The sequence below is a fragment of the Sturnira hondurensis genome, unplaced genomic scaffold (genome assembly GCF_014824575.4).
Source record: "Sturnira hondurensis isolate 20B ecotype Veracruz unplaced genomic scaffold, ASM1482457v3 Scaffold0022566, whole genome shotgun sequence".
In the NCBI taxonomy this organism is placed as follows: Eukaryota; Metazoa; Chordata; class Mammalia; order Chiroptera; family Phyllostomidae; genus Sturnira; species Sturnira hondurensis.
The window spans coordinates 18,752,790-18,767,851 of record NW_028095197.1 but is presented as its reverse complement, the minus strand read 5'-3'; the positions used below and the strand labels follow the sequence as shown (position 1 = coordinate 18,767,851).

Genomic DNA, 15,062 nt, shown 5'->3' with positions numbered 1-15,062 from the left:
ACTTCTTGGAATATTAGCTATATTTTTTGTTGTTTTTTACTGGTTCTTTCAGCATTTATACTAGGCCTTAATTTATTGTAGGCTATTTTTAAATGATATTATACCTCTTTATGAATAGTATAACTTTCAATAGTATACTTTTATTTTCCCCGCCTAACTTTGTTTTTGCTTTTGTAACAATCTGCAGGTTATTTTTGTCAATTCTTTTAAACAGCTTTGTTGAAATACAATACATATGATTCACCCATTTAAGGAGTATAAGTCAATGGTTTTAAATATATATTCGGGGTTATGCAAGTATCACCACAATCAATTTTGGAAAATTTTTATCTTCCCAAAGGAAAATTTGTACCTGTTATCAGTTATTTCCTGTTTATCCTCCCTCAAAGCCCCAGCAAACACTAATGTACTCTTTTGTCTCATAGATTTACGTGTCCTAGACATTTCCTATGATTGGAGTCCTTTGAGATTTTGTGACTGGCTTCTTTCACTTAGCAGAACATTTTTAAGGCTCATGCATGCTTATAGCATTTACCATCCTTTCATTTCTTTTTTTGCCGAATATTCCATTGTTTAGAAATACCACATTTAATTTGTATCCATCAGTCACTACAAAAGTGAAAACTTGTATTGTTTCCACTCTTTGACTGTTTTGAATAATGCTTTTATTAACAGTCTTGTGTACGTTTTTGTGTAAACATGTATTTTTGATTCTCTTGGATATATATCTCTAGAAGTGGAGTCTCTGGGTCATATGGAAACTCCGTTTACTATTTTGAGGGATTACCAGGATGTTTTCACAGTGGCTGCACCATATCACGTTGCCACAAGCAGTGGGCGAGGGTTCCACTTCTCCAAGTCCTTGCCAACACTTGTTGTTGTCTTTTTGATTTGAGCCATCCTAGTGCATGTGAAGTGGCATGTCATTGTGGACTTGACTTCTGTTTCCCTAGTGGCTAATGATGCAAAGTATCTTTTTATATGCTTGTTGGTCATTTGCATATATATTTTTGTGTAATGTCTGTTCAGATCTTTTCTCACTTTATAATTGGCTTTTTGTCAATGATTGTTTGTGAATTTTTTGTCTTTATTGTTGAGTTTTAAGAATACTTTTTATATTCTGGATATGTTACTCTTTAGATATATGACTTCAGGATGTTTCTTCCATTCTGTGAGTTGTCAATTATAATTTTAAAAGACATATAAGAAAACTGTTTTATACATATACTAATTTTGTTAGCATTTTTGGTGTTCTTCATTTCTTTGTGAAAATTTATATTTCCATCTGATTAGATTTTTCTTGCATCTGATGGATTTCCTTTTGGATCTTTCTTTCTTTTTATCTTTCAGATTTTATTTATTTTTAAAGAGAGGGTAAGTGAGAGAGAAAAAGAGGGAAACCATGTCTAGTTGCCTCTTATGTGCCCCCTACTGAAGACCTGGCCCACAACACAGGCATGTGCCCTGACTGAGAATCGAACTGGCAATTCTTTTGATTTGCAGGCCTGCAATCAATCCACTGAGCTATGCTAGCCAGGGCCCTTTTGGGTGTTTCTTATAGTCCAAGGTCTGTTTATAATTAATTTGTTCATCTTTTTATGTTTGAAAACATTTTTGTCTTATTTTTATTTTTGGAAAACATTTCCCATGTTCATAGAATTCTGGACTGATAGCATTATTTTTTCCCATTACTTTAAAGATGTTTATCTCTGTGTTTTGCTTGCATTATTTTTGATGAGAAATCTGCTGTCATCATTATCCTTGTTGCTCTCTATGCCACAATTTTTTTTAAATCTGGAAACTTTAAAGAGTTCATTGTTATTATTATGTTTTGATACATTTGGTCATGATGTACCTTTCTGTATTTTTCTTTGTATCTTGTACTTGTGGCTCATTAAACTTACTGAGTTTTTGAATTTATAGTTTTTATTAAATTTTCAAACTTTGGCCTTTATTTGTCAAATATTTTTCTGTTTTCCTCTTTTCTTTGGGGATTCCAATTATACGTATATTAGTCACTTGAACATTTTCCACATTTCATTGTTCTGTTCTTTTCTCTCAGTGCTTCATTTTGCATAGTTTCTGCTTCTGTCACTTCACTTCTCCCTGCTTCTTTGCTAGATTGGTTATTGATGGGATGCCGGCCTGTGAATTGTACCTTGTTGGATGCTGGGCTCTTCTGTGTTCCTGTAAATATTCTCAAGCTTTGATTCAAGTCACAGTTAATTACTTGGAAACAGTTTAATCTTTTTGCGATTTGCTTTTAAAATTTATTCTCTGGGAGCGACTTAGTGTTTAGTCTAAAGCTAATTATTTTCTCACTACTGAGGCAAGTGCTTCTGAGTGCTCTACTCAATATCCTGTGAATTATGAGGTTTTCCAGTCTTGCTAGTGGGAACCGAAGCCGTTCAGATGGATATTACTCAAGCCTCTAAGAGTTTCCTCATGCGTCTTCTCGGATTAGTTCTCTGTTGAATAATCACAGTGGGCAAGACGGATGTTTGGGATTTTCTGTCTTGTCAGTTCTTTCCTTAGCTATACTCTGAACTCTAGCTGTCTCGAGCTTCTTGGTTTCTTAGATCTGCCTCTTCAACTCAGTAAGTTCTCTGGATTCCACCTGACTTTCCCCTGGACTGGCTCTTGCAGCAGGAAGCTGGGGCAATCATAGGGCTCACCTTGTTCTTTTCCCTCTTCTTAGGGATCATTGTCCTTTGTTGCCCAATGTCTGGTATTTTATATATTTTAATCTGCTTTTTTGGTTGTTTTAGTCAGGCAGTTATATCTGGTCCCTGTTATTCCATCTTAGCCCTGTACCTTCTAAAATTGAAATGCCTATACCACTTCAGTGCACAATATATACATTAAAAAAATATTATCTTTCTGTGTCTGTATGTTTTCCTAAATGGGGAAGATATACAAATATTTACAAATTTCAATAGAATTTAATTTTTATTGGCTATATAAAATTGAATTGAATGTAAACATAGTTTTAATAACTCAGTTGGCAAGTACTGTATTATTAGATGTTTAAATGTTTCTAAAATTTTCACTCATATATAATACCTTGTTAAGCATCCTTGTAGCAAAAACTTTCCCCTTGATATTAATTCTTCCCACAGTCTAAATTCCTTCATATCCTCAGATTCAGCATATGTTTTAGGATCTTGGGGCAACACACACACACACACACACACACTATCTATTCCAGAAAGATTTTAACAGTTGCATCAACACCAGAAATAAATTTGAGTGCCTATTTTTCTACTTTGTGGCAAGTCCTTCTGAAAATTATTTTTCAAGCGTAATTTTCTTTGTTGAGGTACAGTTTTAAATCACCGTTCTTCAGTTTAAGCACTCAGAATAGATTTTGACTTTTACTCTTTGGGTTTAAGCTATTCAAGATTGTAAATAATGGAGAACCTTTGCTATCACAAACTGTTATTTGGATCATCTTCGTTATCACAGCCGTAGGCGTCTGTATTCTGGATGGCTATCTTGTCACTTTGCCCAATGCTGTTTGCTCTCTACCCTCTTTCTCTTCCTTTCAGCTCCACAATATGTATGTGTATATTCATGTTACTCCTATTCTAGGCCATTTAGGAAATACTTCTGAATTTAGAAATTTTCACTTGCTCTTAGAAGGAAATATCTCCAAAGACTCCTCCATCGGTGGTGGGTGGAAGAGCCTAGCTCCGCCTGGGGCTTGGTTGTAGTGGTTGTAATTTTTCCCCCTGAAATCTATGGCCTGCAAATACTCAGGCTGGCTCCGAGGATCGCTCTTCAAGCATTTCTCAGTAAAAATATATCCACCCTGTTCTTCAGGTATTTTTCTCTTAACTTAAGTGCAAATCTTTCTTAATTTCCATTCATCTTTGCACTGCTCTGGGTCCCTATGCAAATAGGGTCATGGCTGCAGACACTCAGATGATCAAGAGTTTAGACACTGTGAGTCCTGGACAATAGAAAGAAACAGGGCAATTGTAAGTCTATCTCTTATCCAAAGTATGGCTATTCGAATTGTCCCGCCTTTCAAGAGGATTTTCTCAATCCTTTTGTTTGTCTTCTGTTCCTTAATTCCCATTCCTTTTCCTGTTCTGGCCCTTTGGGATTGAGCACACTCAGTTCATTTTTTTCTGTCTCAGAAATCTGTAAGTCCAACCCATTCCTGCTCCACTAGTCCTCAACCACAGATTCCCCCATTTTCTAGGCAATGGCACACAAAGCAGCTTAAGATTGAGACTGTAAGGAGGAGTGCCAAGATATTCTTTGCCCTTATAGTGACGTTTTTTACAATTCCTAGTTGTGTTGACTGTCAATACAGTCTTAGAAATCAGGACAATGAGCTTATTTAAATCATTTTTGGCCAGTTTTATCAGTCTGTAGGATACTGGACTCTGAACTGACAAAATACATGTAAAATAGCATGATCATGGTGCTTGAATTTCTCTTTCTGCAGGCAGCAGGAGCAGGATGGGCTAGCTGTATTCTTCCCTCAAATGTGTCAGCTGAGGGCCATGTAGAAAGAATGAGAGACTTTTAGGCCAAATGTAGAAGGAAAGTTCTGAGGGAAAAGCTGGAGAAGCAAATGGGAAAACCGATCCTATGTGTGGCAAAGGAAAGATTTAAGAACATAAAATATATTGTCTTCTGTGAGTATATTGAAACAAGATCTTGGCTCTGATGCTTTGAAGAAGAGAGGCAAGGTTCAGCCACCCCAGGTAGAGATGTCATTTTGAAACAAAACATGAGGAAATTGTTTGGTTTCTCAAGTACTTTTCTATTTTGTTTGTTCTAATGCTGCGTGTCACGGATTTCTTCATTGCAGCTGGACCATTCGCCCCACTGGTTTTATGGGAAGTAGTGGTGAGGGTAGGACACTCAGATACAAAAAGTGCAGTGTGGCTGTTCCTTGGTCACCCTTTCCCCCCTCTTTCCCTTCCTTCTTTGGGCATTTAAGCCTGAAATTATCATTTTATAGGCTTTAGAAATCCAGGAGTATTGACTGACTCCTTTTTCAAAAGGTGAAGAGTTTTCTCCTTTTTCTTATGATTTCCTGCAGTTTTTATCTTAGATTCTTACCATTTTTTATATATACATACATATTTATATGTAAATAAATATGTTTCAATTACATAGCTTTTCTTTTAATGGTTGTAAGAGCTGCTTTACCTATTTCTGCATTTGGGGTCACCATAATCAGCACAGGCAGTCTGAGTTTCCACAGACTGACAGTCCCTCTTAAGCACATTATGTTGGTCCATCACACGATTAGTTACCCTTTGTCACCAAGTGGATTTTTCAGAATGAAGTGTAACCTGGCAATTTTATTTTCAATAGCACCTTGTTCTTGCTGTTGTTGCAAGTAAAATACAACTTGGCCAAATGTATAACTATTGAGTCTTCCCACAATTCTGACAAAACCTTGAAAGTTACTCCTTTGTCTTATCAGTTGTGGCCCTCCTATGATGGATGTGTCGAGCTCAGAGTTTTTTCCCCCTATGATTTGATTTTTTCCCCATGTGGCTTTTTGTGGGAATTCTTCTAACTCTTAAAATTTAGTAACTTAAAAATCCAATTGTAGATCATGTATTTCATATCTTTCCTGAAATGTGCTGAGCTTTTTTTTAAAAAAATTGTGGTACTATAGACAAGGTCTGTCCAGAAAAAAGTCCAGCCATTGTTAATATAACGAGGGTGGTTTATGTGACATCAATGTAACCTGGCAGCCAAGGAGAATGGACTGGAATGTGCACGTGTGAACAATGGCAACTTCACTGTACTAGTCAGTGGGGGCAGTAGATGCTGCTGAGTGAGCATGTGTACTGTGTGTCCATCACATTCAAAATGAATGAGTAAGTAGAGCAACGAACCTGCATCAGATTGTGCGTTAAGTGGGTCTTTTTAGCAACTGGCTTATTTTACTCAGCATAAACTATTTGGGTGACTCTGAAGGCAGGAGCCATGGGCAACTGGTGATTGGCAGTTTCATCAGGACAGCTCAGCTCGTGCTCAGGCGTCACATCTCGTGCTGAGTTTTTTGGCAAAACAGCGAATCACCCAGTATGGCCCAGATTTGACTAATTCCCAGTATGGCCCAGATTTGGCACCCTGTGATTTCTGGCTTTTCCAAAAACTAAAATCACCTTAGAAAGGGAAGAGATCTCAGACTGTCAATGAGCTTCAGGAAAATCCAATGGAGTAGCTGATGGTGGGTGATCCCAACAAAGGACTTTGTAGTGTTTTGAACGGTGGAAGAGATGCTGGGAACAGTGTCCCAAGGTGCCTACATTGAGGGGTATTGAGGCATCAGTGTCCTATGTACAGTGTTTCTTGTACCCTCTATCTTCTTCAATAGATGTCCCTATTTTTCCTAGCACATGGCTGGATACTTTCTGGACAGGCTTCAGGTATTATATAAAATTAACTATCTTAACCATCTTCAAATTCAGTTCTGTCTTCACATTATTGTGAAACATTCCCAGAGCTCTTTTCATCTTGCCAAACTGCAGCTTTATACCCATTAAAAAGCCACTCCCCATTCCCACTTCCCCCCAGCCACTGGAAACCGTAATTCTACTTCCTGAATTATGTAATTCTACTTCCTGTCTCCTGAATTTGAGTACTCTAGGTATCATATATAAGTGGAATCACACATTTGTCTTTTTTGTGACAGGCTGATTTCACTTAGCCTAATGTCCTCATGATTCATCCATATTGTAGCATGTGTCAGAATTTCCTCCCTTTTAAGGCTGAATAATATTCTCTTGTATATATTCCACATGTTAGTCCATTCACGGGTCCGTGGACACTCAGGTTGCTACCGCCTTTTGGTTATTGTGAGTAATGCTGAGTCTCTTTGAGACTCTGCTTTCAGTGCTTTGGGGTATTTCCCCAGAAGTTTCCTGGATTACATGATAATTCTATTTTTAATTATTTGGAAAACCACCATCCTTTTTTTCTAGAGCAGCTGAAGCATGTTATATTCCCACCAGCATAATGTAATGGTTGCACTGTCTCCACACCCTTGCCACATTTAGTTTTGTTTTTGTGTTTTTATTTTTGTATTTTTGGAGTCCCTTGAATGGGTATGAGATAGTATCTTTTTGTGATTTTGTTTTGCATTTCCCAAATGCTTAGTGGTGTTACTATCTTGTTATGTGTGTTTTGTGGCCATTGTATATCTTCTTTGGACAAATGCATGTCTATTCAAGTCTTTTTTCCATTTTTAAATTGGGTTGTTTGATTTCTGTTGTTCAGTTGTAGGAATATATACATACACACACATACACACACATATATTTACATATACATATATTCTGGATATTAACTCCTTTTCAGAAATATGATTTGCAAATATTTTCTCCCAGTCCATGGACTGCCTTTTCACTCTTAATTGTGTGTCCTTTGATACACAGCTGTTTTTAATTTTGATTTAATGTATTTAATTGATTTTTTTCTTTTGCTGCCTGTGCTGCGCTCAGCTCTTTAAACCTACTAATCTAACATCTTTTAAGAAAAGTTCACTTTTATTGTTAAATAACTTCTGTTCTCTTTGTTTTCCTCAGGTGTGCCACTTATTCTTACACTGAATCCCTATGTTTTTGTGCTCTGGAGCCGTCATTTCTAATCTATTTAGTAACTTCTGTTATTATGAGCACTGGTGATTTATTTTATTTTATTTTATTTATCTTTAGAGGGGAAAGGAAGGAAACATCAATGTATGGTTGCTTCTCGTGCATCCCCTGCAGGGAACTGGCCCCTGCCGGAAACTGACATGCAACCCAAGCATGTGCCCTGACTGGGAATCGAACCCCGATTGTCTGGTTTGCAGGCCCGCGCTCAATCCACTGAGCTACACCAGCCAGGGCTAGCACTGGTGATTTTTACCAAGCCAAACTCCCAGGACATCCGTTTGGCTTCTGCCTGTTGTGGCTTTAAGTTTTCTGTTTCAGCAGTGAAAATATGTTTTTAAATTTATTTTTTTTCCTTTTATTGCTTCATCAAAGTTATATATGTTTGTCATTTGAAGCGTCATAGAGCTGTTTGAAGATTACTGAGAAATAGAGTCTCTGCCCCCCATACCATTTTATCTTCACTGCAGCCGCCATTTTCTGTTGTTTTAGCTGCTTCCTTCGTGTTTGCCTTGCGTGCCATAAATTTTTATCTGCACTTTTTGGTGTATCAGTTTTGCAATCGAATAGACTGCCCATGTGGGAGCTGTGCCATACACATATTGCCATCCTCTACCTTTCTGTCCTAACTAGTGAGGTCATGATTTTGATTAGGCCTTTATTCCCTGTTAATGTGGTTGTGAGCTTGTCAATGGCCTTCATAGTTGAACCACCTAGAATTGTAGGAATCATCTTCCTTCTGCAAAATCTCTGTTCTCTTTTAAATTAATCAGTCCTTTTATGTTTGCTTAGTTCTCTACGTGCTTGTTACTCGTTCATCCCAAACTCCATGTCAGTTCTAGAAATCTGAGCTTGATAGGTCTACCCAGAGGCACAGTCACTCTGTCCGGGCCGCTGTGAGTCTGTCTGCCTGGCCTCCACGGGTCTCCTTTCCCAGTTAGGCCAGGAATTCCCTTTGTTTTCCTCCTGTATTGGCTTCCTGTGCCTGTACCACATACCTTCCTTTTTCTCAGTTTTCTTCCCTGTTTTGCTGCAGAACATCCTCCAATAGAATTCTAGGTTGTAAATCATTCTCCTCATTGCTCTATTGTCTTCTAGCTTGGAGGCTGCTGTTGAGAAGTCCAAAGATTGATGCCTAGCCTTTCATTTGTGAGCTCCTCCACACGCACACTTTCTGACAGCTTATTGGACTTTTAAAAATCTCTAGTGTAAAAAACGAAAGCTCACAATGGTGTGCTTTCTGTGGGTGTATTAAAATAATTGAGGTGGGCAGTTAGGCACTTAGTAGGCCCTTACATTCAATAAATTCAGGACTTTCCCACTTTAGAAAATGTTTTGAGTTAGTTATTTGACTTTCCCTCCTTTTATTTCCTTATTATTTTTTAAAAGATTTTATTTATTTAACTTTAGAGGGGAAGGGAAGGAGGGAGCGAGAGAAATATCAATGTATGGTTGCCTCTCATGCGTCCCCTGCTGGGAACTGGCCTGCAACCCATGCATGTGCCCTGACTGGGAATCGAACCACGATCCTTTGGTTCACAGGCCCGCACTCACTGAGTGTACCAGCCAGGGCTTATTTTCTTATTCTTTTATTCTGCAATTGTTTTTATTTGGCTACTAGATCTCCTGGACCAGTCCCCTAGCTTTTTCACTTTGTTTTTTGCTTTACCTTTTGGATTTTTACATTTGGATCTTTACATTCCCGTTCTTCTACTGAATTTCCAATGACTAATTTTTAAGCATTTTGTTTTTGTTTCAGGGGGTCAATGTCTTCTTCCTGATGCTTCTATGTTTAAGTCTTTTCATCTGTTCAGATTCCAGAGAGAAGAATCTCCCAACCTCAGGCCTTAGATGACAAAAGGTTGACTTTGGACGCTATTTAGCTCCAACAGGGAGAAGAGATAGTAAGAAAGCTAAGCTCTAGCTCTGTCCTTCCTATATCTCGTCGTATTATTGTTTCAGGTTTGACGTTCAGTTCAGAGTGTTGCTGTTTTTGCCAGACCATAGAGCTCTCTGCAGCAAACTTGAAGTCTAATTTTTTTCCTATTGGATTGGAATGTTTCTATATATGTACAGCAGTTTTGTAAAATTTTGAGGGTAAATTTACAGTTTTCTGGTTGTAGCATTGATGGCTTTGTCTTTCCTCCTTTGTATTTTTTGTTCATCTGTTGTGTTTTGGGGATGGAAGCTTTAAAATCTTTGTTCGTATAGCTCCCTCCCCTACTCCTCTAAGGTCTGCTTTTATCTCCTTTAGTAATACCATTTCCTGCTTTATTTTTTTAATTCTGCTTTCTGCTTTATCAACTGCCTTCATTTAAGTTCATAACTCAGGGTTTTTGCCTCCTTTTTTTTGGTTAACGCAGACTCATTTCTGATCTTATATATATGTTTTTTTTTTAAGATTGTATTTATTTATCTTTAGAGGGCAAGGGAAGGAGAGAGGGAGAGAAATATCAATGTATGGTTGCCTCTCGTGGGTTCCCTGCTGGGAACTGGCCTGCGACCCAGGCATGTGCCCTGACTGGGAATTGAATCACGATCCTTTTATTACCAGGCCCGCGCTCAATCCACTGAGCTACACCATATGTTTTTTAAGATTTTATTTTCTTCTTCTTCTTTCTTCTTCTTTTTCTTTTTCTTCTTCTTTTTTTGTCCTGGCTGGTGCAGCTTAGTGGACTGAGCGCTGGCCTGTGAACCAAAGGGTTGCCAGTTCGATTCCTAGTCAAGACACATGCTTGGGTTGTGGGCCAGATCCCTGGTAGGGGGCATGCAAGAGGCGACCAGACATTGATGTTTCTGTCCCTCTCTTTGTCCCTCCCTTCCCCTCTTTCTAAAAATAAATAAATAAATAAATAAAATCTTTATTAAAAAGATTTAACTTAATAAAATAAAAGATTTAATAAATCTTCAAGAGATTTTATTTTACTTATTTAAAATAAAAATTTACTTAATAAATTAAAAAATAAAGATTTACTTAAAATCTTCAAAAAAGATTTTATTGACTTATTTTTACACTTGATTTTAGCCAAAAGGCCAAGAAGCGATTTTATTGACTTATTTTTAGAAAGAGGAGAAGGGAGGGACAAAGAGAAGGAGAGAAACATTGATGTGGGAGAGAAATATCGATTGGTTGCCTCTTGCACGTGCCCCAACTCGAAATGGCCTGCCACCCAGGAATGTGCCCTGACCAGGCATAAGACCAGCGGCTTTTCACTTTGTGGGACAATACCCAACCAGCTGAGCCATGCCAACCAGGGTGATCTCATATATTTTTTAAGTTTCCTTTTATGTGGTCCACCTATTTCTTAAGTAAATATTTGCTCTGATTCTAGAGCCTTCCCTTCTCTTGAGCCATAATATTTTTCATTTGCCTAGTGAATCTGGAATTTTCTCTGTTGCTTATCCTTAGAGAGGAAAGTCTATGCATATTCAGTGTCGGGTATGGCCCTGTGTTCTTTCAAGAGACTGAAATGAGTCACTGTATGACTCAAGTCCAGATGAAGAAAAAAGGTTAGATTTATAGGAGATGAATTTGCACATGAGAAATTCATCTTCCTGTAAGACCTGGGGAAGGAGCTAGCATCTGCTGCAAGAGTAATCAAAATGAAGTCTGGCTCAGGACCAGGCACTTTCTTTTAGGTATTTGGTGTGGTACCCGGTGAAGTGATTGCCACTTGGCATGGCTGCCCATATCAGAAGCCAGCTGGTCGTGGTTTTTATTGCCCCCATGTGTTTTCTTGTGCAGTCGTATGGCCACATGTAAATTAGAAATAAATACAGCCAGAAATTACTTGCTCAGTTGGAGCCAGCAGCCCCTTCTAAGGAATGAGTGTATTTTAAATGTACGCTAGCTGTCCTTGGCTTTGCTCCTTGCAGTCCTCATCTCGCGGGACTAGGAGTATCGGTGTGGCTGTTCTGGGATCTCATTGGCTGATTTTCTGCCCATGCCCTTGCGGTGTCCCATGAAAGCAATGTTGTGCCTGAGCCCTCTGTCATCTCCCATGTTGATTTTTCCTGTATATAGGAGTGGGCGAAAATAGGTTTACAGTTATGAGTAATGTTTATTACACCTAAACATTGGTGAAAAAAATGTTCTTTTCTGAACTAATTTGCAACATGAAAACAATGACAATCTTTTGGCAGAATTTGGGCCATGCTTTACTGAAGGGAATTTAATATATTAATAACGAAAGATTTATTTATATTTTGCTTATTGAGCATCCTCTTTTTGAAGATGTCAAAGGATTTTTTTTTATATTTTATTTATTTATCTTTAGAGGGGAAGGGAAGGAGAGAAGGAGAGAAATATCAATGTGTGGTTGCCTCTCATGAGTCCCCTGCTGGGAACTGGCCTGCAACCCAGGCATGTGCCCTGACTGGGAATCGAACCGCGATACTCTGGTTCACAGGCCCGCGCTCAATCCACTGAGCTACACCAGCCAGGGAAAGGATTTTTAAAATGTACTTTTTCTCACACAAGTCTGAGGTACGAAGCCCCCACCCTTGAGCACCTGACTCACCCTTGTGACTGAATCCTATAACTTTGGGGTGCCTTGCCTTTCTTTAGTCTTGAAAGTGGTAAATAAGTTACCCAAGGAAATGGAACAGTTCATGTTCTTCTGTTTCCTAGGGGACCAGAATAGTTGTTACTCTAGAGCTGGTTCTACTGTTAACAAAAATGGACGACTTTAGACCCTTCCTTTCTCCAGCCCTCAGTTTTTTCATCTGCTAATAGACAGGGATAGTCTCTACGGCACCTGCTGGCCTCATTCTCTTTGCTCCTTTGTATATATGCTCTCAGCACTCGATTGTAGGTTACTCAATTTCCTTATTGCTTAAAGAAAGGATGGCTTCTCACCCTGGCCCATTCTCCCCAACTTCACAATTGCCTTCCCAAAATGTCTCGCTATCCTGCAGAGTTGGATCCAAACTTCTGAAAATACATCAACTTGATTTGAATGCATGGCACAAAAATCTTGATGACGAGACATTAAATTCTCTCTCCTGGGTTCCTCTTTCTATTAAAGCTAGTAGTTGGCATTCACCATGAGGGAGATTTGCTTCCTCTGGCACTTCACTCCCATGTGGTGGTCCTCTTAGGCTAAATGTGGGTTTTCCTGTTCTTTTCCAGGTACGCAGTTTCTTCTAGCATGAATACGATCTGATCAGCAACCACAAGAGTTTGAGTCCTGTGTCTGGCGCCATAGTGCTGGGGCCCGGTCACTGCCCACAACCGCAGAGCCGCCATGGCCGCTGCCTCTACTGCCTCCCCTGTAATTTCACAGCCCCAGGTAAGTGATTCCAACCAACACAGGTTTGAGCTAATCATAGTTTTCTGAATATTTACGTGGAGTTTCAGAAAGTGTGTTTGACTCTGGGGATCACGTATATCGTAATTATAATTTGGTGGGTATTTGGATACTAGTGCTTTTGTGAGCAAGGTGCTGTTTTGTTCAAGAAGCAGCTGCAACAATGAGCAAGTGATTTCAGTGAACTGACGCCTGTTTGTAGGGGCCTTGGTTTCCAGTGCTGAGGATGTTTGGCCGTTCCTGTAGGCATCAAATTCCAAATCAAGACAGTCTGAAGAGCATCCTGCTGCTTTTCCTCTCTTGTTTCCCCCCCCCCCCTGGGTTTAATGAAATAGAACAGATGTAATCTTACAACAAGTTTTCTGACTGCTGTCTCATTGTTCTCCTTCTAGAATTATTAGTATTATTTTGCCAAGTAGGTCTAGTAACTTAGAAAAGAAAGTGCATTTCTAGAAACTTCTGAACAGTAATATGAGTTAGCTTTTCTGTCCAGTGAAGAAGAGTAACACGGCAGGGACACGGCCTTTGTTCAGAGTACTTCACCATCTGGTCTGTGACGGCACTCACAGGACTCGGACAGTTTCAGCAGGCAGAGGGGCTCCGTGGGAGGGAGCCTTTGGGGTCATTAGGCCTGGATTCACATCCCGGTATGGCTGGATGAGGAGGCCGAGTCCTGCTAACCTCGCTTAGCTTCAGTTTCTTCTGGGATCACACTTCTCAGGACAGTTTGGGTGGTTGAAATGACAGAATATATACAAAACCTGTGGTAGGTGCTCAATAAGAGTAGTTTCCTGTTTGCTCTTCCTTCCTCTCCTTCGCCTTCTAAAGTGTGACCCCCCCGCCCCCATCTCATTCACGACAGTCCCTTATTAGATCCAGGCTAGAGAAAAAGGCTAACCTCTGCGAACGAGCTATTTCGGTGGCAATTTGAATCTTGACGATATAGAAAGCGATTTCACAAATGTTTTATATTATTTTACAAGCTACTCCATTTGGCATGTATTTCAAGGTGGGGGGCTGTTGGTACGTGTAAGGGAGGGAAAGAAAGAAGAAGCAGGAGAAAGGAGCGTTTTTACTTTTATTTATTAGGCTTTTAAAAAATCTTTTAAGAGACCCTGGGATTTTATCTTATAGATAAATTCCTTGCTGTTTTTTGAAAACATGTTAAAGCTTTTGGTGCCATTATCCAGGGTGTTAGAATTACCTCTGGTATGTGGATTTCTCTTTCTGGCAAACGGATCATTGTCTTCGCAACAGTTCATTTACTTTGGGGTTGGTTTCCACTCCCCTCGGTGGTGTTTCTGGTGCCCGAGCGACTGGCGGGTAGGTAAAAAGACTTGGTGCCTGCTGTCCGAGGTCACCGTTTCAAAGGGCGCCACAGCTGCGCCCTCGCAGGGGCTGCTCTCAGCCTTTCGAGAAGGTAGGCCCTCTGCAGGTTTTCTGGATGAGGCATCACAGCATCCCGGTCTTGCTGCTGTCATTTGTCAGCACTTCCCACAGCATCCTCTTATCTACACGCCTTCCCTTTTGCACAAGCTCCTATCAGCTGATGAGCAATATATTTTTAAATGAGTCATTGAATTAAAATGTTCAGCACCACCCAAGGTAGAAACAGGTCATAGTCAATATGAATGCGTGGGGAAACATGTATTCCTGTGAATACTCTGTGCGAAAATGAATCGGTTTGGTCACTCTGGAGGATAATTTGACAGTATCTATTGGAATTATATACTTTGGCACGTACCCTACTCCCATCTTGGTGTCTACATAGAAAAGCCCTCACACGTGAGCCCAAGGAGACGCGCATAAAGAGATTCACTGAAGTCTTAGTTGAAGGCCAAGAAATAAAAAACTTTCTGAATATACAGTAGTGGGAGGACTGAATGCGTTTAGGCATATTGATGTGATTTAAATACCATGCAGCAGTTAAAAAATGGTAAATACACAGCTTAGAAATGCAGTGGGAAATAGATAAGGGAACAGAAAATTGCAATGCTGTGTCACAAATGCTGTGATACAGGAACTCTCGGTGCTCTGGGAGCAAAGAGGGGAACCCAGGAAAGATGTGCAGGATCAGTGAAAGCCTCTTGAAGGAAGACCCCCAGGCTGGAATCTTATGAAC

General features: G+C 39.6%; 1 protein-coding gene across 5 annotated transcripts in view; it reads left to right on the top strand.

Annotated features, from left to right (window-relative positions):
* Positions 1–15,062, top strand: part of LPAR1 (lysophosphatidic acid receptor 1) — a 124,706-nt gene that overhangs the window by 47,917 nt on the left and 61,727 nt on the right. For all 5 annotated transcript variants that reach the window (XM_037035915.1, XM_037035912.1, XM_037035910.1 and 2 more), the window contains one exon: positions 12,763–12,922. In XM_037035915.1, the coding sequence (XP_036891810.1) occupies positions 12,878–12,922 (45 nt within the window). In that variant the 5' untranslated portion in view covers positions 12,763–12,877. The remainder of the gene's footprint in view (positions 1–12,762; positions 12,923–15,062) is intronic.